The sequence below is a fragment of the Narcine bancroftii genome, chromosome 11 (genome assembly GCF_036971445.1).
Source record: "Narcine bancroftii isolate sNarBan1 chromosome 11, sNarBan1.hap1, whole genome shotgun sequence".
Taxonomy (NCBI): domain Eukaryota; kingdom Metazoa; phylum Chordata; class Chondrichthyes; order Torpediniformes; family Narcinidae; genus Narcine; species Narcine bancroftii.
Window position 1 is genome coordinate 69,593,777 of NC_091479.1, and position 24,647 is coordinate 69,618,423.

At 41.8% G+C, this 24,647-nt stretch overlaps 1 protein-coding gene across 4 annotated transcripts in view; it reads right to left on the minus strand.

The window, feature by feature from the left end:
- The window catches only part of yaf2 (YY1 associated factor 2), a 117,988-nt gene that overhangs the window by 84,336 nt on the left and 9,005 nt on the right, over window positions 1-24,647 (minus strand). For 2 of the 4 annotated variants that reach the window (XM_069903300.1, XM_069903297.1), the window contains exons 1-3: window positions 23,458-23,576; window positions 22,868-22,993; window positions 10,055-10,096 (exon numbers count right to left, since the gene is read on the minus strand). In XM_069903300.1, coding sequence (XP_069759401.1) covers window positions 10,055-10,096; window positions 22,868-22,993; window positions 23,458-23,483 — 194 coding nt within the window. In that variant the 5' untranslated portion in view covers window positions 23,484-23,576. Of the gene's footprint in view, window positions 1-10,054; window positions 10,097-22,867; window positions 22,994-23,457; window positions 23,577-24,647 lie in introns of those variants that run through there. The other 2 variants (XM_069903301.1, XM_069903298.1) reach the window with 2 other exon arrangements.

Below are 24,647 nucleotides of genomic sequence, written 5' to 3' on the forward strand. Positions count from 1 at the left end.
GAAAAACAAATACCTTGTCATGGTTCAACTCAAGGTAATTTAGTCAAGTGTTGAATTTAGTGATTAACTACAGCTCATCTCACTGACAAAAGACAAAGGAGGAAAAACCCAACACCCAACCCCAACCAACCAATTTTCCCTTGCAACCGCTGCAGCCGTGTCTGCCTGTCCCGCATCGGACTTGTCATCCACAAACGAGCCTGCAGCTGACGTGGACATTACCCCTTCATAAATCTTCGTCCGCGAAGCCAAGCCGAAGAAATAGCTCATCTAAAATGCCTTTCTCACAGTGAAATTTTCACCAGTGCCAGGCGTTTACCATGTTTTTTTCTCATGATAACACATGCCAGTAGAAGAGATTTAATTCTGCATTGTAACTCATGCCTCATCTGATGTACAAGACATTGTGGAAAAGGTCATGTTTCCCAACCTGATTAGGTCCATTGTGCGGTCCAGAACTTCAACAGATGTTACTATTAGGAAAGGATTTGCACTTGATTCAAATGACGCTGCGATGAAGTGAGGTCAGCGGTTTCTTCACAAAACTCACGTGTGATCAGGTACGAGTCCTCGAGATTGTGGAAGATGATGGCAGCAAAACTGGTGACATGATCACTTCTACGAATTGGCAAGAGGGGAAGGGAGAATGAAGAACTATAACGGTCAGAAAATGGTTGATTTGTCTCCCACAAGGCTTGGTTAAATCAGTATTTAAGAAAAATTAGATAGCTAAAAGAAAGGTAGTATTAAAAAGAATGAGCCAAACATTTGGAATGTTAATTAGACCAGGTGGCTTGTGTGCAGAAAAACACACCAGTAAAGACTTAATAGTTAAAGCTGTCTTTATCTTGGTTCTCAGTCTTTGCTTTTATAAATTAGGTTTAACAGTTCCTGTGCCTGTCAACAACAAGTGTCGTTCAATCTAAAAATCAAATGGTACCATTTAAAAAATGCAAGTTTACAACATACTGTGCGTCTGTGACAGCTGTCTGAGCGCTTCCCCGTTGGTACAAAAGATTCTCACCATCTTCACATTTGTTTGCCCATTTTCAAATATTCATCTTTCTTCAACACCTCTCGGGAGGTGGGAGCTACCAGCCTATCCAATAAAGATGCATAAGCGCATGAACAATATTATAGCTTAATTAAAGGTATTACATTTGGTGTTACAGTACAGGCCCTTCAGCCCACAATGCTGTGCCATCCTATGTAAATCTGCTCCACAGCAATCAAGTCCTTCTCTACCTTACACCCATAGACATCTATTTTTCTTGCATCCATGTGCCATAGAGCCTTTCAAGTGTACCAGCATCAACCATGACCCCGAGCACTGCATTCCAGATAATATAAAGAATTGCCTCCGACATTTCCCTTAAACTTTCCTCCACTCTCATCAAACAGGTGTCCTCTGTTATTTGTGAAAAAGGTTCTCTACTGCTGTAAAGTAGTCCCCGATTTTTAAATCCCAACATGCCAGGGTTTTGAGTGCAACTATTTCAAATTAGTTTCTTCGGCTTTAAAGCTCTTCCTCCATAATTCAAAGATACTCTTTTTTTGTTCTTTGCAGTTTTCAGACACCGAATCAGAATTTATTGTCATGAACAAGTGCTGAAATTTGGTGTTTTGCAGAATCATAGTGTGAATATTCATATTATAACCACCTTATGACATTACTATAAAAAATAAAATAGAAATAACAATAATCGAGCACGAAAAGTGAGGCCATCTCTTTGGTTCATTGATTATCCAGGAATCTGAGGGCAGCGGGGAAGAAGCTGTCCTTATACCGACCGCTGAGTGCTCGTCTTTAGGCTCCTATACCTTTTCCTCAATGGTAGCAGAGTGAAGAGGGCATGGCCTGGGTGGTGGGGGTCTTTGAGGATAGAGGCTGCTTTTTAAAAAATCTTTGTTATCTACTTTCCTTCTTCTCACAATAGGTGTTTTCATGCTGGGCCTCCGCTTCGAGGCCGGCTGCAGAAAAATTTTAAACTTGCCTGTTCACGAATGGCTACTCCATTGTGGCTTTTATGCAAACTGGAACCACTCTGCATTTCCCAGAATGGTTGCAGTTGCATGGGGAATTATGGGTAGGGAAGACAGCCATTGCTCAGCTTTGTATTAAGTTGCTGGCACTGATGAGCAGCCCCGAAGGCCGAAGCTGCCCGGTGAGGTGCCAAATCTGCCAGCAGGGCTGTCACAGTCCACACCAGCTGCCCATGATGCCCACCCCCCGCCGCCATGAGGGGTCATGGAGGGAGAGGGGTGAGTGAGATGGGTCACGGGCTGATGACGTCACCATGGTGTTAGCCAGCCGCTTGCAGCAGCAGTACATTCACGCAGGGTACAGCGCTCTGCTGCTGACCCTTCTCCCGAGAGGGATTGCAGTCGACGCTTTGGAGCCAGCCAGGGCACATTCGTGGAGGCGAGTCTCCTGACGCAAGGGCGGAGGATCTCCGCCTTTTCATTCGGGTTTTTTGACTGTATGTGTAATCTCACAATAGCTTCAGCTGACATTGTCTGCTTCTCTTGGGCCTTTAACATTTTTATCTGCATGGTAATGCTCCCATTACTAACCAGTGCATTAATTTCATCACACTTCAGATCACCCCACTTGGCATTCAGTCCTCGATCTGCACGTGGTACTCGATCCAGATATTTTAACCTCCCTTGAAGAACTATTAAGCCTATTAGAGATGACATGTCTTTCACCAATCTGCGTTGTCTTCAATCCACACATTTCTTTCAATGCAAGTTAATTTTATCTAGAGGAAGAAACTTCTCCCCAATCAGTACAAGTCACAGACACTGGCCGACGTCACCACCTCATTAGGTTCCACTCACTGCTGGCCAGCTCCTACCTCACCTCTTAATACTGACCATCTCCCCTTTGCACTCTCAGCCCTGATGTAGGGTCTGAAGCAGAAATGCCAACTATCCCTTCCTCTCCACAGATGCCACTGGAGAAAGTCAGCAATTTGTCCTTTTATTTTGCCCCATATTCCAACGTCCACCGTCTCTTGTGCCTCCTGTCAATATTTGATGTAGTTGATTGTCCACTTACTTTTTTTGAAATGAGAGGTCACGCTTTCAACTCCAAACCATGGGCATCTTCTATTCCAATGTTGTTTGAAAGGGCAGGTCCTCCATTCTTTCTACGGTATTCATGGATATTGTAATTGGGTCTTAGCTTGTCAAAGTTAACTGATTCACCCAGTTTCCTCAGAGCCATCACCATATTCAGAAGGTCAAGTGATCATTTAGCACCTATTCTATTCTCATCCATAATGGGAGCATTTCCTTTACAATCTATTTTTCCTTCAGCAAATCCTTTACAGTTATATTTGCCTAAAAACCCCTGCTGATTATTCTACAAGTCACTTTGAAAAGGAGTTACAAATGAACTTCTAAGCATTCTTAAATGAAAGAGAAGATATTAATGCAACATACTAAAGGCATTCTGCTGCATGGCCAGCTGTACAAATATCTGCCCATTCAGTTAAGCACACACCTTGACAATCAGATAATGCACCGAAAACAATCAAAATATTTTGTGTTGGAAGGAAGAAACAAATGTCGCCCAGAGTGTCAAGTCTCATTTACTGTTCAAAGTTAATTCCCCAAAAAGGAAAATCAAATTAATTTTGGGATATCTTGTAATCAACTGAATGCTTTAGGATATATATCCAACTTGAAGAAAAATCAAAAATACTGAATATGAACAACTGGTCTTATTAGGCTTAAAAGGGTCGAATCAAAATGCAAATCCCTATCAAAATAAGACTGCACCATGAAGGTTTACTGATTTTTCTTGGTCTCAAGGCCACGTGGCTATTTTTCATTGTCCAATTCCTACCATTTCCAGTCTACTTTCTCAATACAGAAGATTTTTTAAAAATTGGATGGTGATAGAACCAGCAACACAAATGAATGGATTATGGGTTTTTCTATGGAAACCCTTGCAAGAAAACTTCAGTTGAAACTTGCACAGCAGTCACTTCAAAGTGGAACTGAACTCGTACCCTTTCTGGACTGGCTCTAAACTGGTTTCTTTTCCTCGGAACTGATTGGATCATTACAATGAGAGTCAATTTTACACAGATGTATGATTAGGAACAGGAGAAACAATTCTGCCCCTCAAACCTGTTCTGCCAATTAGTATGATCATAGTGGACCTCAGGATTACCTCGAATTTGCATTCACAATTACTCATTTTAACATTTCAACCCTATGCAGAGCAAATCTACAATTAATAGTCTCTGATTCCAGATTATCCTACAAGAGAGGACATCCACTCCACGTGTATCCTTTCAAGCATTGACCTCAGATTCCAGATTCTCCTACAAGCGAGGACATCCACTCCAGGTGTACCCTTTCAAGCCACTCTCAGGAACCAGTACATTCCAAATGCATCTCATCTCACTTTTCTACACTCCAGTTCAACTCTTCCTCCTAACACAGCACACCCATTCAAGATATCAGAGTAAAACCTATCCTCACTCCCCAGACCACACTCAATCCCAGTTTATACCTGGTGTTGTGCTGAAGCACAATTTGTTTGCATTTCCATGCAGAATCTCAGCATTTGGGTAACTACCCAATAATGAAGTGTGAAAACTGACTGAAGCTCTAATTTCAGTTGAAATCAAGAGACATTTTTAATGGGGAGGGTACAGGCTGAACATTGAGGATAAAGAGTAGAACTCTTAATTGATCACATGCACTGCCTTAGAAATAAAATCACAAAATTCTGGAGAAACTCAGCAAGTCAAACAGTGACCTTTATGAAGCATAGGAAAAAATACATAACCGATGTTTCGGGCTTGAGCAACTGAAAGAGTAGACTGCCTGCAAAGTATTGACTGTCTCAGGAGACTAATTATTTTAGTATCCAGGTATTTTAAAAAGTTGCTTTCAAATTCTAAACTGCTATGGTGGAATATGAACCCATCTCATCTTGCCTTAATCTAACAAGGATTATTGACAATGGATTATTGCTCCTTTATGTCAAGGATCAACAGAGTCGCTCCTCACACTCTTGCATTGAAAAAGTCCATCTTCAAGATGGGTTTTGTTTGCTAACTCGGAAAGCTCAAAAACTGTAACTTACCAACTATCATGGTTAGCGCAAAGCTGTTACAGTACCAGCAATCAGGACTGGGGTTCCAATCCCAGATTTCAGATTTATTATCAGAGTACATACTGTACATGACATCACATACAACCCTGAGATTCTTATTTCTGTGGGCGAGGCAGAATTACCACTTATCCACACTAAGGAGTCTGTATGTTCTCCTCATGTCTGCATGGGTTTTCCCCAGGGACCCAGTTTCCTCCCACCCTTCAAAACTTACTGTGGGTTAAAAGCCAAATAGGGTGTAATTGGGTGGCACAGGCTCATGGGCTGAAAGGGCCTGTCACCGTGCTGCAAGTCTAAACACAAAAAAATGTTTAATCCATCAATTTAAACACCCAAATTCAATGTCCTGTTCTGTCCATGATGTGTCAAGGCCCAGCAGCAAATGTCTGGCGTAACTTTACAATTACAGGTACTCCTCAAATAACGATCATAATTGGGACCGAAGAATTGGTCATATCTCAAAATGGACACTAGTTAGAATTTTGCTCGCACGCGTGGAGTACCAGACTTAAAACAAACTTTTAAAATCAAATATTTTTTTTAAATCGCATATTTTAAGATAACAACATAAAGCTTCCTGAATTTGTCGCTCAATCTTGGCAGATCGTTCCCATTCTGGTCCAAACTTACATTATTAGTCAGTGTCCTGGGGTCCGAAAGCTGGGCATAACCATCTTGATTCTTGTGTGCATGCACGACTCTGCGGTTGGCATACGCGCACTGGGTTTGCACATTGGAGTTCGGTTGGCACATGCACGAGAGTTAAGCGCCCTTATGCAAACCTACTACGATGTGCGAACTAGCAACCCTTTTAACTTTGTTTGGGACTAAAGGAACTTTGTTAGCACTAACAAAGGAGCAGCAATTGAAAATTCACCAGACAACGGTAAATTCAAAATAACAGTTTTTATTTAACTATTAATAACATTTGCTTACTTATCTCTAAATTTAACCGCACTATGCGCAAATGTAAGTGTGTGTATATAACTGAAGTCCCACTCTGAAAGCTCCATTTTTAAAACTTCAGCATCATTTTAGTCTTGCTTGAAGGTCTTAAATTTTCAGTTCAGAAATAATTATAAAGCACTTTTAAACATCAATCTTCGGGCCTCTTGACTCACAATTCTTTCTATGTGTTGTCCTCGAGATATATTCTTCAAGCAGAAGTGACCATCTTCTGAGCCACCAGTATACCTCCTGTTAAGAGGAGAATACAAATCTGTCTTCCCAAGATTAAATCTTCTTTTGAATGAAGACTTTGAATCTGTTTTCCAAACAAAACTACCCTCTTTATCTTAAAGAGACAGTCAAAAGTAGGCTTCTCTTTTGACATCTACTTATTCTTTCCACTCCCCTCCACTTTTCTTAGAAGAAACACATAACATCACCAATTCTGGTTACTGTAATTCAACGCAGTCTTCCACAAGGTTCCAACTCCTGTGCATGTCACAGGGTTTTGATTTCTGAAACTGATCTAAAAATGTTTGAATTCGATAATATTTCTTCAAATCATGTGATAGTTACATCATCAACGAGGTCAGTCCCAATGCTTGGAAACCACATGTCTATTAGTTTTATTTCTACCAAACCTCTTGCCTTTCTCCATATCCATAACAACCTCTGACCTCATCTCTATTCAAGAGGCTTAAGTGGTTTGGCTTAAAAACAGATGGCTTCCTTCAGCAGCTCCTATTGAGTACTTAGATACTTCAGTTTTTAATAAAGCAAGCACTCTATTGTTCTTGAATAATTAAGACCCACTTCAGATCCATTAGCTCTGTCTTTCTAGATACTGCGACTCCGAGAATGAACTCCCTTTTCTGAGTACACTGGTTATCTAGAAATGTACTGTGACCGACCGGTGTATGTAACCCTGCAACCAGCCCAAGACAGATTCATAAGAAATATAGCTTAACATTAAACAAAATATTATTAACACAGATCCATTACAAACCGAAAACTTGCACATGCGCACAAGAATCAGCTTGGCCGCGCCCAGTCTAAGAGATGCAACTAACAAGTACGCACATTTTGGCTCTTACATGCCCTGTATCCCTGTTACAGTTTGTCAAATACAAAATAAACAATAAATTTTATATTTTTTTTCATATACATGTTTTTTAAAATTTGGTTGTATGCGTGGATGGACACAAGTAGCATAGGTCACAATTCGGGGAGTACCTGTACACACATCTCTGCAATGTTCTAAATCTATCACAAAATATCAGAACTGAAGAACAGATTCCCATAAACTTGGGGAAGATTAAATAAATTCAGTTGACAAATAAAGAGTCACAGCCAAAGAGAGCAACTACTTTTTCTGATTTACTACAGAAGGCTCCCAGAGTTCATTACTCCCTCTCATTTCAATGCATCCCTACACCCTTTTTTCTTTCACAGGCCATCATCTCTCTTTTGACTCTTTTACAGTCACCTACCTAAAGGGGTGGGGGGAGGCTGGGAGGTACAAAGGCTCATTAACTGACCAGCACGCCTTGAGATGTGGGAAGAAACTGGAGAAGCTGGGGTTGGGTGGGTGGGGGGGGGGGGGGAGGGGAAGGAAGCTCTTGAGGTCACAGGGAAAACATGCAAACTCCATAGAGATAGCAACCAAGGTCAGGATCTAATGACCCTGGTCCACTGACAACTTTCCTACATACCAACATGTTGACAAGCCCCCGACATTTCCTCAATCAACCAACACACACAATGCCCAAGTTTTGAAGGGGGTGTTTACAGAGATGATGGATTCTTTGGATATAATTCAGTAGATTTTTGTATTCTTTCTGTGGATTGGACAGAGAAAATAGGAAACAACAAACATGTTGGCCTAATGTCATTGAGTTATGCAGTGTGGAAATAGGCATTTCGGGCCAAATTGCCCACACTGACCAAAATATCCCACTCACACTAGTTCCACCTGACTGATTTTGTCCCATAAACCCATAGTATCCATGTATCCATCCAATTCTTTTCTTAAATATTACAATAGTACCTGCCTCAACAACCTCCTCCTGCAGTCCATTCCATAACCCACCACCTTCTGTGTTAAAATAAAGTTACCCCTCAGATTCCTGTTAAATCTCTCCCTCCCCATCTCCCCCCTCAACTTAAACCAATTCCCCTGCTCTGGACAAATTGCTCTCTGCATTTAACTGATCTATTCATCGCACAATTTTGCAGTGACACAGCAAGCTAAAAATCAAAGATGTACTAAGAGAATGACTTGAAAAGTCAATTTTGCAATGGATTTACATTGGGAAAATGTTGGACTTCTCTGCCAGAGAATGATTGGAGGATTACTGATTGGAAAATGTGGAAGGAAAAAAAAAAATCAGTGGTTGTGATGTCTGGATTTCTGCAAGACTTTCAATAAGGTTCAGCAAATGAAATTAGTCTACGTAGTTGGAGCAAGTAGAGTTGGGGATGTCCCAATGCCTTTTGGGAACTGGTTTTCGGAGAGAAGATGGAGTTTGAAACTTTCTCAGACATGCAGGCTGTGAAGAGTGGAAGACCACAGGGATTGGACTTTCACCAACATTAATGATGATTTGGCCAGGAGAGGTGGGGGGGGGGGGGGCGGGGGGGGGGTGGAAAACAAAATGCTACATTTCAGAGGGCTGTGATCATGAGGATACAAAGGAAGCTTCGAAAGGATTATGCACAACTGATGGAGAATACAATGGGAAAAATGTGGACCACCCACTTTGATGCTCATAACACAAAGGCAGAGCACAAGTTTTCAAATGCTGAGAGATTAGTGTTGATATTCAAAAGGAACACAGTTGTGCTCATATACAAGCAACCGAAGGCCAATTTACAAGTGCACCAGCAATCAAGACAAATGATAGATTAGCCTTTATGATGTCAGGATTTGAGCCCAACTCTGCAGTTGACTATGGTCTTGGTGAAACTGCGCCAGGGGAGTATTGCGCACAGTATTAGTCTCTTTATCCATACAATGTTGCTCTCACAATAGAGCGCGTGAAGGGAAGGTTTTTTTTTGTGTGTTTACACACTACAAGATGGAAATAGGCCCATGTCCTCCATAACCGAGAAGAGGAAGTTATCCCAATGAACCTGCGAAAATTTTCAGGGCCTAACAGGCCGAATGCAGAAAGGTGTTTCCTCTGTCTAAGGAATCTCAAACCAGGGGTCGCAGACTTCAAACAAGAGAGTGGCCCTTCAAGGCAGGAAGGTGCAGAGATATTTTCACTCAGTGGGCAGCAAATCTTCAGAGATCTCTGCAAGGGAGGTTGAAGAGGCTCAGTCATGGAATTCATTGAAAGCACAGGCTGAAAATTTTTTTTGGGTGTTTCATGGAGTCAAGGGATTGGGGATAATGCAGGAAAATGACTGAGGTGCAAAGTCAGCCATGTAATGATGAAGGTTGAGTAGGTTCAAAGGGCTGAATAACCTCATTGTTCCACTAACTTTTAACCAATTACGTAGATGTTAATTAAAGCCTGTAAACATTTTCAGAAATGGTTGAGTTGTTAATTTTGCAGACAGTCGCATTTTAAACAAGAATTCATAATGGAGTATTTGCAGACAACTCAGTCTATTTATATCAAAATATCTAACAAGCTGAATAGTAAAAGAGCAGCATGTATACAATGGTACGACACATAATACCACACCAGCTGCATGCTCGTTGGGGACTAGCCTTCCGTACACTTGAGCTTTACAACTATTTTCTGATGTGCATAAATGGAATTTGTCCATGCATTTATGTTTCTTCATATCGAACCAACAATAGACAGATCCAGTTGTTGCTGGAACCCGAGAAGAAACGCCACTGTTTAAAGAAAAAAGCAAACCATAAATCGATACGAATGAAGTCAGCTGGTGACTTGAAAGGATCCAAGAAACATGGGGAAAGTTGGATCAAATCGAAGAACCATTGCTGTGACTTACCTGTGACATCCTGGTTGTTTTGCTGTCCTGCCAAAACTCGGTCTGCAGCAAAGAAATAAGAATAGAAACAGAATATATGTATATACAGTACATCAACAAGAGGAAGAGAACAAGCAAGCACAAGGAAAAACACATAGTCGTGTGATAGGATCTCCCTAACAAAAGTAGTGGGGATGGAGATCTTGATAGCTTGGCAACTCGTTGCACTTGTGGATAACAGAAAGCATGGCTTTGTGACCAGAAGGCATCAAGTAGAAGCAAAGCACCTTGCTCAAATGAACAACTTTTACAGAGTAGATGCTCTATAAAACAAATAATATCTACTGCGTTATTACTTCGATTCTCTTACTTGTGAGAAAGCATACATACATCAACAGTAAATTAGGAAGTTTATGACTCCAGCCTGCCTTGTTGCACACATTGTCCACCATATGGATAGAATAATGCAAAAAAAAATTGGAGATCTTTGTCAACTGTAGACAGATTACAGACTGCTGGTCAGAACCAAAGGTACCAAGCTCACACTGCAAGCAGAATTCAGGTAATTTGACTGAAAACTGGGAATTAATTCACAATGACCTCTTTCAACCATGCATATTATGCCTGCAGTTTTTTGCTAAAACAGTCACACAATTCGACTAAAAGGGCTGCATGGTTGGTGTAGTGGTTAGCCCAATGCCTTTACACTGCCAGTGATCGAGTCCAGGGTTCGAATCCCACACTGTCTGTAAGGAGTTTGTACATTCTCTCCATGTCTGCGTGGGTTTTCCCCGGGGGGGCTCCCGTTTCCTCCCACCGTTCGAAATGTACTGGGGGTGGAGGTTAATGGGGTGTGTACTGGGCAACACGGACACGCGAGCCGAAATGGCCTGTTACCATGCTGCATATGTAAGTCTAAATGTTAAAAAAATAAATTAAAAAAAATACTATAATTTGTAAGAGGCATCACAAAATGTAAACAATGGTTTATCATTAAAAAACACTTCTACAGGCAACATTTTAGTAGTGAAACTAGGATGATGCAATGGAACAGTGTGGTGATTAAGATTTCATTAATATATGCATTAATAGTTGATTAATCATGTCAATTTGTTTGACGGTTACCTACCCTCTGAATGGTCTCACATGTCAGTTTGTTGTACTGCAACTGCACTTCTGAACTAGAAAATGGACAGAACTGGGTGCATCACCTGGCACTGATCTGGATGAGTTCAATGAAAGAAAATTGTGCCTCCCCCAATCAACCTTGCCAAGTTCTGCTTCAGAGACATCTGGAGACCAGGGCTTAAAATGGGAGAGCTCTCCCTTGGAGCAGTCAGGCAACCGCCCGAAACACGCACATCTGTGTCTCCAATATGTGAAGGCTTGCGACAGCTTTCATGCAGGAAGTGTACAAATTGCTTAATTAGCTCGCATCTTTCATTCAGAACAAAGGTGACATAATTAACTTAAAATAAGAAATTAGTTAGGAAACAAAATGGCCTAAAGTAAAAACTGAGTAAAAGAAATACCAGCAGGAGTAGGCCATTTGGCCTGTTGAGCCTGCCCCACTGTTCAATGGCTGAAGTAAAACACTAAAGTCTGCAGACTCCGTGGTTGAAGTAAAAACACACAATGCTGGAGAAACTCACCAGGTCAAACAGTGTCCTTACTATAGCAAAGATAAAGATACATAACCAATGTTCCAGGATTGAGCTCTTCATCAAAGTAAGATCATGGTTGATCTGGCCATGGTCTCAACTTCACTTAGCCACCCAGTCCCCATAACCTTCTATTACCATAACGTTCAAAAAATTGCCTCTCAAATATATTCAACAAAGTTTCCTCGAGCAGAGAATAGGTTCATGGCTCTCTAGGAGTTCCTCCTCATCTGTCTTAAATCTACTCCCCTTGCATCCAGAGACTACGTCCAAGAGAAGAAAGCAGCTTGGAAAGGTTCAGCAAGGCAAGTGATACATAGATCACTTAATTCTGGGAGAATAAGTAAATAGACTGGGCGGGGGGGGGTGGGGGGGGAGGTGGTCGAAAGAAAATGGAGGAGTGGAGGGTTGGTGTGGTTAGCAAAAAAAAATGCAGACTTCACATCAAACTTCACATCAGACTTTTCCTCTCCAATGTTAAGTTCAATCTGAAGAGTATTTACCAGGGTTACAGAGAGGAACAAAGTGAAGCCAGAGGATTAAGTTGCCGCAGACACTTCAGACACAGTGATTAGCTGGAAGTGAGAGAGATTATTCACAGTGCAGGAAAATAGGATCTACATTAACAAGCAGGACCCCACAGGTACAAGAGCAAGGAAGTCAATCAAAATGAACATAAAGGCATAGTTATGACTGCTTTCCCTTTGATGTCTTCACATTCTCTTGAGGATGATAACCAATCTACAGTACAAGACATCACACACAAGGGAAGATACAAAGCCATTGAAGGGGTACAGATGAAAGATGAAGTTCGTGACCATCAACACAGAAGCACCCCAAGGCTGAGTGCTTAATCCCTTCCCATATTCCTGACTCACTCTTAAAACTGCGTATACAAGTTCAGCTCTAACACAAAACCACCATTGTTGGCCAAATAACTGGAAATGCCAAGTTGGGTGGTGCAAGAACAACAATCTTGCTCTCAACATCAGCAAGACCAAGGTGCAACTGTGTATTTTAGGAAGGAGGAAGCAGTGGTTGGGGGCGGGGTGGGGGAGTCGGTAGGGGTGAAGAAGAGGGATCATACACCTGTCCAGATTGATGGAACAATAGTGTTTGTGGAGAAGCTTAGTTAATACGAGTCCATATTTTAGAAGACCACTCCTGGAGCCAGCATATTGAGCCAAATGTTAATACAGTAAAACCTCATTAGAATGCAGTAGTTGGGGTCCGAGTCACGGAACAGATGCATATATGTCAGAGTGCCTACGGATAATCAAACCCAAATATTACCAGTTTTCAAAGGATCTGCTATTTGTAACTAACAATTTCAATGAAAGAAAGCAAGCCCATTCTTTTAATATGGGTATTCTGAATTTTAATCAACTTATTTGCAAAGTTTGGAGTCCACAGACACCCGCGCTATAAGCGATTCCACGGATTAACGAATCGCTTTCTAACAAGGTTTCAGTGTATAATACAATGGAAACTTAGAACCATAGACTACTACAGCTCAGAAACAGACCCTTCAGCCCATCTAGTCAATACTGAACTTATTTTGCCTTGTCCCACTGACCCACAACTTGACCACAGCCCTCCATATCTTTCCCAATCGTGTACCTATCCAAATTTTTCTTCAGTATCAAAATTGGGTGTGCATTCACAATTTTAGATGGCAGCTCATTCCATACTCCCACCATTCTCTGTGTGAAGAAATTCCCTTTAAACATTTCGCCTTTCACCCTTAACCTCGTCTCACCTAACCTCAGTGGTAAAAGCCTACATTTACTCTAACTATGCCCCTCAAAAAGTTGTATGGACCAGTGTCTGTACATTCGAAGGTGACAGAGGATATTTGCCATGTTGTCAAATACTCTATCACAGTCTTCTTTAGTAGTTTGAGTGCCCCGGAACACAGATGGCTACAGAAAGTGGCAAACATTGCCAAATAGAGCATATGTACTACCATGTGCCACGTCATAGCACAATGCTGCTGAACAAGTTCAGTACAGAACTGAAAGCTCAGCACGAGGCATCCAAGATGGCAGCAGTAGAACAACAACCTGTAATCTCATGGCCCAACACCTTTCTCAATCCTTGTTCACAATCAAACGAGACAAACAACCATGACCCTCTCATCAAGCTATTCCAGAACAGAAGCAATGCAAAAATAAAATGGAAACTGGGATTGATGTGGAAGGGAATGAGTAATGGTGGGCCCAGACACGTTAGGCAGAAGGGCTTGTTTCCACATTGCATCTTCCCATGAAGGTTGGTGAACCCTGGCATATACCAAATAACGTGGAAAATTGTCAACTGCAAAAGGACAAATCAAGTCCATCTAATTACACCTCAATCAACCTTCTCTCATTCAACACAAAGTGGTGAAAGCCTCATTGATGGTGTTACCATGTGGCACTTACCAATACTACTTGGTTCTGGGCGTCACTAGAGCCATGGTCCAAACAGTGACTAAACACTGATCCATAGGGGAAGTGAGACTGATTGCTTTTGACATCATTTAGCCAAGTGGAGCATCAAATAATGCAATTCAGAGACATAAACATATGCCAAGCCCCACATCATCAACCAGAAACATAGCTGGTCTGGCCACAGTATCAACTTCATCTCCTGGTGCACCAACACCTTTCCACAAAGCATGTTCGGAGAGTGAAGCGTTCAAACATTGCCTGAATGAGTGCAACTCCAACACTGTGGAGCACCCAACCATCATCCCAGACATTCATTCTCACCACCACCAGAGCCACTGTGATCAGAGTGCAACAACAAAAGTGCGATTATCGGTCTCAAAGTCACTGACAACACCTCCAAAACTCAACTTCTCCCACGAAGGACAAAGGCAGTGAGTGCAGGGGAACAACCTCTGTCTGCAGGTTCCAAGTCCAATGTGCCAGCCAGCCAGAAAGGTCTTGTCAGTCCTTCGCCACTGCTGCATTTAAAATGCTGCCCAATAGCATCGTGGGAGCACCTTCACCAGATGGACTGCAGCAGGTCAAGGTGGCAGCTCACCACCGCATTCACAAAGGAAATTCAAGATGGGCAGAAAATGCTGATGGTGACCCATCCTGAAGAAATGAACACCACAAAAATACATAATCAGGCATTCTCCCAGATTTCCTCACTTCCTGAAAACATTCTTGGCTGGAGTTGGACACACTCCAGTGGCTCTGCCAAGTAAACACCTTTGAGGAGTGAACATCGAGGCAAATTATTAACTTATGTGCACCCTTTCCAACAAGAGCCATTAAGTCAATTGTTCCCACTCTCACAGTAGTAAAATATCACAAAGCTATGAAAGGCTTACCCAGATTTGGCTTTATCAGCCACACCTTCAGTACATTTTTTGGCAATTGATATCTACTGCACACTTGTAGAGACAAATAACAACATTATAAACCTCTTAATCTACCGATAACAAGACATCTGAAGCTGCTGAGTGCGAAAGGTAGATTTTAAAACAATGGGTTTTTGGACTATGGTATATAAAAACTGTTCAAACAGACTGTGTTCATTGAGGAACAAATGCTGCAGAAGCTCAAATCTTGAACAAACAAATTGCTGGAGGAACTCAAACAGACCAGACAGAATACATGGGTAGAAAGAGTCAGTCAACATTTTGGGTCAGACCCTTTATCAAGACCAAGATAAAAAGGTTAAATTACAAATCTAAAGGGGGATAAGAAGTTGAAGGAGGAGGCTCAGAGGTAATAGTGTATGGACAGAAGGTGTGAAAAATGGAGAGACAAGTAGAGAGAGGGATGGGGGTAGAAAAAAGTTAAAGTGAATGCTAAAAGTAGGAAAATAGATAAATGAATGGAAATAGTTGATACACATTGGATTTATCAAGAGGTGCAATGCTCTTTTTTTTAAAAAAGAGCTCACCAAAATCAATGACAAGGAGGTGCAAGAGTGGCCCCTTGAGATGCCTGGAGCTGCGCTCCAGTAAGGTCCTGCAGTACTGCACCCCTGGAATTACCCAAAATTTGCCAGGGGATGAGGTGGGGCTGGAAACGATCATTATACTATTATGTTTAAAGTTGTTCAGGACGAATAGGTGTTGTTCCTCAAGTTTACATGTGACCTCTTCCTGAAAATTAATGATCCAAGGACAGACACATCACTGAAGGAATGGTTGGGGAGTTGAAATAGTTAGCTACAGTCTTGATAAAGGGTCCTGACCTGAATCATTAACAGCCTTTATGTTCATATTTAAATATAGCTGTTGAACCATCATAATGGAATTTGACTTTGTTCCTTATTGCAGGAGTTACCAGCGCAGAAAGGAGATGCAAGGATTAAATTCCAATATAAAGAAATCACTTGTTCCCATTCAAGCCCAAATGTTGCTCCCTTCAATTTACTGATTTTATAGATCAATTTTAATCTTTTGTTTCCAGAAATCTCTCAGCAAGTATAGAGTTGTAAAGCAAGGAAATGGGTCCTCTGTCTCAACTTGCCCAGGCTGACCAAAATGCCCACCCTCACTAGTCCCAGCTGCCTGTCTTTGGCCCAGATCATTCAAAGCCCATTTTATCCAAACGTCTGTCCAAATGTTTCTTAAAAGTTGCATTAGCATCTGCCTCAACCACCTCTTCCAGCAGCTTGCTCCGTACACCCCCTCACCTCAAATCTTTGTCCTTTGATTCTCGATTCCTCTACTTTGGATAAAAGACACAGTTCGTCCAATTCCACTCCCTCCCATGTTTCAGGATCCTTCCACTCAGCAGGTCATGCTACAGCCATAGAAGTAAAAGGCAGTCGGTGTTTCGAGCCTGAGCTCTTCTTCAGTCGTGCCGAGAGTTTGTCTTGTCCTTTCCATGGATGCTGCATGACCCGAGTTTCTCCAGAACTTTTGAGTACTGCGCTTGACCACACCAACTGCAGATTTCCTGTTTAATTCCAGAGTCGGGAAATAATAACAACCTCCTCAATACACACCTCAGGGCAACTGCAAGATTTGAAATTCTATTCCTCGCCCAAAGCTTCGAAAAGAGGGGAAAAAATGGCCAATAAAAATTGTGAGAAGCAAAACACAAGATGCACCAAACAAAGGCAAATTTCCTGCCCTGGGGATACAACATAAATAGAAACTCTGGAACATGCAGCCTTCATTGCTCACTGTATTTTCAAATGGAGAACAAAGAATTAGAAAAGTAGGTCATTGGAGAAAGTATGCAGTTATTCAAATAAATACTTCCAAGGTCAAGATTTTTTTAACTCATGGATTAGTCAATGACTTGATTCAATCAGTGGGTGAATGCCATAAATCAGAAACCTCACATTCAATCTTCAGCTGATATCATGAACTTCTCTCAATTCGAGCAATTATGTTATAATTAGCCTCAAAGCCAAGGACCAGGAAGCACAACTATCAGCCTGGCAGCCTGCACTGTTATCTACTGAACGCTACAAAGATCCCAGCATCTGCCGATTTTCTTGTTTACCTACAAAGAAATGCATTGTTGCATTGAAAGTTTAGGAGACTTGGCTGCATTTCCCTTCCTGTCTGATAATGTCCACACTTGAGACATACAAATGTATGGTTGAGAAAGCCTCTGCCTTACCCCATCCCTGGCAGAATCTCAGATGCATGTATATAACACACACACACACACACACACACACACACACACACACACACACACACACACACACACACACACACACACACACACACACACACAATGTCTTTAGAAAGTAAGGCAAGCAGAATAAATTGGCAAGCAAACAAATACATCACAATCCAGCAGAAGATCACAGGCAGAACACTGAGTCATGCTCAAATTATTCAGTTTCAGCAAACCTTCTTTATTTATTCCACAGCCGATATAAACAGACAGGATACATCACACTCCCCCCATTTTTACTTGGCTTGACCCACCGACCTTCACCTCTAAGTTCAGAAAAATGCTTAACAATACTCCAAACTTTAATGTAATTCAGGTTTCTCCAAATGATCTTGATTCCCAATTTGAGCTAACTGCAGGCTATTATGTGTTCTAGAGTCATGCTGACTAGAACCAGTTCAGATGCCCCAGACTAAAGTATTACTCAGGAGAATATGTGCAGAAGAGATAATTCATCAGAGTCAGATTTTAAGAACAGACAAAGAGGGCAGATGAGGAGTGTTCACGCAGGCACACACACAATTTTGATACAGCTCAATATTCCTTATTTATTATTCAACATATGCCTTCATGCATGCATATTTAAATCTACCTCAGTTATTACACATGGCAGCAAAGTTAGGTCCCCATTTAGTAATAACTGCATTCCCCTCTTTTCGAATATCAGCTGAAGATTTTCTAGATCAAATTTCATTTGCAATCAACAAATTGAACATTACCCTGCTATCTTTTTACAGTGTCTATTCTGTAGAGAGATGGACTAAAATGTGATTTCAGAAAAAATAAAATCATCCTAAATTGTTAACTAATAATACTTGATATCGACTCTCTCTGGCTAAATCTGAACAAGTGATGTGAGCATCCATCTACACATGAAATCCAAGGTCAGCGTTTTATTTTTGACAGTTACGAGAGCTTAATGTTATGCGAATTAAGAATTAACACAGAGTTTCAAATGAAGCATTCAACATAAAAGGCAGGTTTTTTCAGGCCGTCAGTTTATTTTGGTGTAGAGAAGATTTTAAAATTAACTAACAGGTGATCAAAAGAAAAGCATCACTTTCTCTTGATACATTTTACACTCTGGCACACAAACACAATTTGTAATAATTCAAGTCTCTAGCTATATCGTTCCTTTACTGAATTTTTCATGAGCCCCAACCCCCACCTTGTTCTGTCCCTTCTCCCGTGTAGTTTTCTGAAATAATTAATGGAATGAAATTATGCAGGAAAGGATTATGAAATTCACAATGCCTTAGACATTCTAGTCTCCTTTGGGTGCCTGAGCAACACTGATCTTACTACTAAAAATTGCTGTTATTAATAATTAGATTTGACAGGATTTAAACAATACTCAAGATAAAGTGGTGCAATTAAAATGCTCACTTTTGCAATATCTTGCACATTAGTCTGAAAAAAAACAACAGAGATCCTGTCCAATGCTACACATTAATACATAACCATGACAGAAACTTATCCAGGCAGCAAGAAACATTCAAGTCTTAAGATCTCCACAACCAAAATAACCAGGAACATGAAAACAGCACAAAATCATGTTTAATTTGAAGTGATAAAATAGGTAGTTTACTTTTCAGTGAACAAGTGAATTTCAGTAAAATGCATCATTAAAATCCACTCTTGACACTTTGTTTAAAACGTACATTGATGCCTGATAAATTTGACTTTTGCTTGTAAAGCTACCTCACATGACACATTTGATTTATTTGTTAGGAATGGAGATAAATCATTAAAACATCAACATTCAAGGCTGACATCATCAACATTGAGACTGGCCAAAATCATAATAACCCATGTATAACAGTGAACACATTATTAAGATTTACTGCAGTTACAGTTCTCACGCACCATTCCATAAAAACCTCCATTTCAAATGCAGTTACAATACCTCAGACTTCAAAATCATAACAAATATCCAGCAAAATCTCACTTCAAATTCATTGTTTTAATTCTTACATCGTTTTTTTAAATGCTTGTCAGGTTGAGGGATGTAGGTGTTGTGGTTTGGAACATTTTCTACTTTTGCGCCCAGTGTGAGTATCTGTAACTTCAAACTAGTTGAAAGCTCAATTGGACGGAACAAAACTTTTGATACATTATTTTGGCCAATAAGAAAAGTCGCTCCCATTCAATTTCTCTCCAAGGGCACCAAATTGACTTCTCAGGGAAAGGAGGATTATTGTCACTATAATAATGGGATTGATGTGATCCCTCACGTTTGGGATTAAACATTTTCCCAAAACCATTTACAGTCAATAACAGGGGAAAGACATATTCTTGAATTAATTCCAACACATCCCTCAGATGAAAATCCAATTGAACAGAGTACAAAATTTTCCACTACCTGGTATTTCATTTATTCTTTACACATCCAGATAGTAAAATGATTACCGTAAATATTTGTGTATAATGCGACCCCCCATTTAAGGGGAAAATTTTTACCCCGTGTACAATACGAACACCCCTCCCCTCACCCGCCTGAGCCGCGCTGGCATCTCTCCGCTCGCCCGCCCGGCCTCCTGAGTCGCGCTCGCGTCTCCCTGCTCGTCCACCCTCCTGAGTTGGGTTGGTGTCTCTCCGCTCGCCCGGCCACCTGAGTTGCGCTGTCAACTACCGCTTGCCCGCCCGAGTCACGCTGCCAACTACCGCTCGCCCGGCTGGCTGCAGAATTTTTTTTTTTAAATTTTACTCTTGTGTCTGATGTGACCCCCCCCCTATTTTTGAGGGGGAAAAAGGGAGAAAAATTTTCACATTATACATGAATATTTACGGTACATTAAAAAAATTGAAATTAAAACACAGATTTTGCAAAACAAAGTGAAATCAGTCCTCAGATTTAGCTCAGTGCCCAAACATAGCACACACAGTTACAAGAAACAGCATTTGGTCCTCACATTGTTCAATTAGATCAAAGATTATCCAACTCTCAACTTTAATTGCATGCCTCTGCACCATGTCACTTATTGCCATAACTCAAGAAAATCCTATTGAACTAAGATTTTCATCATTTCATGGAATTGTGCAGCACTGAAACAGACCTCTTCAGCCTACATTGCCCATGCCAACTGTGTTTGCCTGAATTTGGACAATAATCTCTCTACACTTTTCCCATCCAAATGCCAGTCCAAATGCTTTTTAATCATTTTAACCACATCCATTTCTGGGACAACTCATTCCAAATATTCACCAGGTTCTGTGTGGAAAAACAACTCACAGATCTCCTTCAATTTTCTTCCCTCTCAGTTTAACCAGCGTCCTCCATTTCTAAAACTTTCCATTTGGGGGGGAGGGGGAAACCTCCTTGATCAACTGGCAGCTTCCCATATTCCAGTGAGAATTCTGTTAACCACAGCCTTCCATTTCCACCATCATCTGAGTTAATCTCTCCACTGTTACCACATCTTTCCCATGGTGACCAGTTTATCCAACATCTCTTACAACTGCAACATGACACTAACTTTCAATGCCTTGGTCTGTGAAGGACTCTGCTACCATCGGAAAAAGGTACAGGAGCTAAAGACGAGCACTCGATGGCATAAGGACAGATTCTTCCCTGCTGCCATCAGATTCCTGAATAATCATAAAACCAAAGACGCTGCCTTATTTTTTTGTGCTCTACTATTATTATTTTTTATAGTAATGTTGTCAGATGGTTATAATATGAATGTTTGCTCAATGACGCTACTGCAAAAACACCAAATTTTATGACTTGTTCACGACAATAAATTCAGATTCTGAAAGTATACTAAATGCCTTTTTCACTACCCTATCTGCCCGTTTCCAAATGATCCATCATACCTGGGTTGAAAACTTCAGTGCCGAACTAACAACAAATTTATATTTTTGGCCCCTCATTTCCTGAAGGTTATTTCCAAAGAGTCATTCGGTTTCAAGTGGCATAAGGTGCCATAAAAACCCTTCCAAAGAATTTTCAAAGTTTCAATGAGAGGCTTTGATTGCCTTGGCTCCTCTATAAATGAACTAGGAAGGAAATAACAGCCAGAGATTCAGCTCAGGACCTGATGCGATGTGCCTGTGTGGATATGGGATGCGGTAGGAACAGCAAGGTGGAATACTGACCTGTAGGTTAAGGCTCATACATAAAAATGGCATACAAGAGCGCACATATTTTCAGGAACAGACAAGTCAGTGGCGTCAAGATGGGAAACAAAAGATGCAAATGCAGAATACAAAGAACCTCACTTTTCTGATCAAATACTCACAAATTAACTGAAAAAGTGCCACAAAAAGCCTACCAGTGACAAGCAATCACCTTGTTTCCATGTTTGCAAATAAATCTTAAACTCTGGTATAGATCAAGCACTGAAATTTTGCAATTGGATACCCTGAAAGTGATTTGTGCCTCATTACTTAGGGAAAAAAAAACATTGAACATCTGGCTATTTCATGTACAGATAAATGCTGATGTTTGACTACCCGTTTTAAAGAAATGGCGAAAGGTGACTGAATCAAACAAGGAGCTGATAAATGAACCTGGAAGGACATTAGCCCGGCAGCATCCCAAGTTAATGACCATTTCTCTTCATCAATAGGTTGCCTTCCTGCTTGTTCACAGTAGCATGCAAAGGTATGAAAATAATGTCGATTAAAGATACTCAGAATTCTTGCTTATCAACGATTGTCAGAGAAAAGTAATAACCCTCTCCCAGATCCACAGATAATTTTTTGCATTTGTTGATTCAAAGTAAGATTTTATGACTATTAACCGAAAGGAAAATGGGCTTTATTTACATTGATACTGCAGGTGATCGGGTACAACTGTAATATGCTTAACCCAATCGCACTGCATCAAACTGCTTTTTCAAGTGGTTCAGTGAGGGTGCTTTCTCGCGTCATGGCTGAAGGAAGGTTGTAGCAAGTAAAAAGCTCAAGCAGGGAAATATAGCAGAACACAGGTTTCAAGATTAACTCAGTGCGAGACAACACTGATAAAAAGTCATCAATGTGACAGATAAACTCAATTTCTCTCCCCACCAACACTGCCTGACCTGCTGAGCCTTTGCAGCCATTTCTGTTTCAGTTCAAGACAATTATGTAGAACTGATTACTGATAGCAAAAGAAAAATTAGAACAGCAAGTACAATGCAGTTTTCAAGGGAAATATATACGAAAGCTACTTGATTAGCGTGACTCCCTAAGCTTTTGAGGCAATTCTATTCAAGGGCAGAGCCTTTTTGTTTGGTTGGTCAAGTGATTCAACTGCCAGATTCTCAAAGCACGAGACGGAACCGTGCAGAAATGGTCCAGGAACATCACTTAAGGCGACAGACACCACAAGCCCATTTCAATTCGCACATCTCTGGCTTTAAATCAGCAAAACTGATGAGGTGCCGACTCAGGTTTGAAACCAAACAGTAAATTTCAACAGCAAATCTATCCACCGCGGAGACCTCCAACCCTCCAATCATATTTCAAGTGCAACCCTAATTTCTTAATGGAGATCCTGAGGGCGAGATTAAATGAAACAGGGAAGTAGAAAGACTCACCGTGTTGATGTGCCCTTCCTGACATCACACATACTGCATTTGAAAGCCTCTGCGCTGTTTCTGAACGTACAAACGCTACAGTCCCAGTATCCTTCGTCCGTGGAAGGCTTCGGCTGCCTTTTGGGTCTGTTTTGGACAACAAAAGAAACGGAGAAGAGTGGAGGGGGGGAAAATGCATAGGTACACCAGCTTATCCTGCTTTTTTTTGGAGGGGGGGGGAAGGCTGATCCCAACCCCCTCCCCCGCCGCTTCTCCTCCTCCTCCTCCTCCTCAGACCTTCGCGGCAATCGGCGCCGATCAAAAGAGAAAGGGCCAGATCCTTTCCGAAATGTGCCGTTTCCCATGTCAGTTTCCCCACGCACGCAGGCACGTCCACCGACTGTAACAAATCCCGGCCGCCATGGTTGCCACATTGTATCGAGCGCCCCGACATTCTGCTCCCCGGCCACCAGCTCCCATTCTGCCATCGGCCAACCTCCACCATGAAAACATTTAAAGGGAGCCCCTGCTTTCCTCAACACTACCCCCCTCCCCTCCTCCGCCCCTTCCCAAGGGCGCTGAGGGAGTGGCGGGTCTGGAAAGTACTCTACCTGGTGGGACTCTTCTTGTCTCCCATAACAGCGCAAGTCCTCCGTATCTTTTTTTTTATTATTTATTATTGCAAGCAATCCGAATGGCTCAGGGCTCCTCTGCTAGCGCCTGGATTCCCCCGCCCCTCCCCCACCGCCCCCAGCTGTCCGGTGACTCGCCTCACGTGGCGCGCCGGGGGCCAACCAGCTCGCGAGGATTTTGATGAACCCCGCACGGTGCACAAGGCGGTAGGTTTGCAATGGCAGGGATGGTTGCAGGCGCTGCAGCTTTGTGCCTGCTTTGAGTGCACACGGTCGCGGCCACGGGGAGGAGGAGGAGGGGGCGTGGGGAGGGTCTCTGGGTTCCCATGAGCAAGTCGCTTGGAAGTGACTCTTCCTTCCCCCATCTCCACCCCCATCGAAGAGGAAGCAGGATCCCACCTTCATGATGAGATGAAATGACATCAGCAGTCCGACAACAGGATATCAGAGGGCAGCAGGGAATGAATGGGGCCGCCGGAGTGCGTGTTGCCAGCTTGATTAGCTGCCACTAGAACAAAGACGTCAGCGCGGGAGGACTGGAAGAAGTGACATTCGTTTCGAAAAATAGTTTGGGGGAAAAAAAAACTCTGGGGTTGAATGTACTTTTCAACAAGTTTGTTTAACAAAAAGGGTGGTCTCAGCATTAGCAGAATTCCATATCAAAGTGACGTTGCGCGTCCGGTGGTTTTTTTTGGAGATGATTATAGGTGATGGAAAGGTTTCTGGTTGATGATGTGGGACTTGGCCATGTTTATGTCTCTGAATTGCATTATTTGATGCTCCACTTGGCTAAACGATGTCAAAAGCAATCACTCTCACTTCCCCAATGACTGCAAACATCGGTAATTTGATCACCAATTAACTGCATGGAGCAATTCATGCACAACGGGCCATGCGGCTTCTTATTGTTGCACGTCGGCTCAAAGCCCGGGCCGGCTTGGTGATGCCGTGAAGGGAACTGCCTCATCCCCCAAAAAAGCGATCTATCTTGAGCTCACTCCAAATAAGAAGCCATCTTCCCTGGGCGGCGAATTGTCAAGTGTGCCGAGATGCAATTAAAAAAGACTCCTTTTGCATACTGTCCAGGCAAGTCAGCTTGTAGAACAGGTAATAAACAAAATGGATAAGACAGGAGGGAGTGGTGTTGCAAGAAGTTAAAAAGTGCAGCG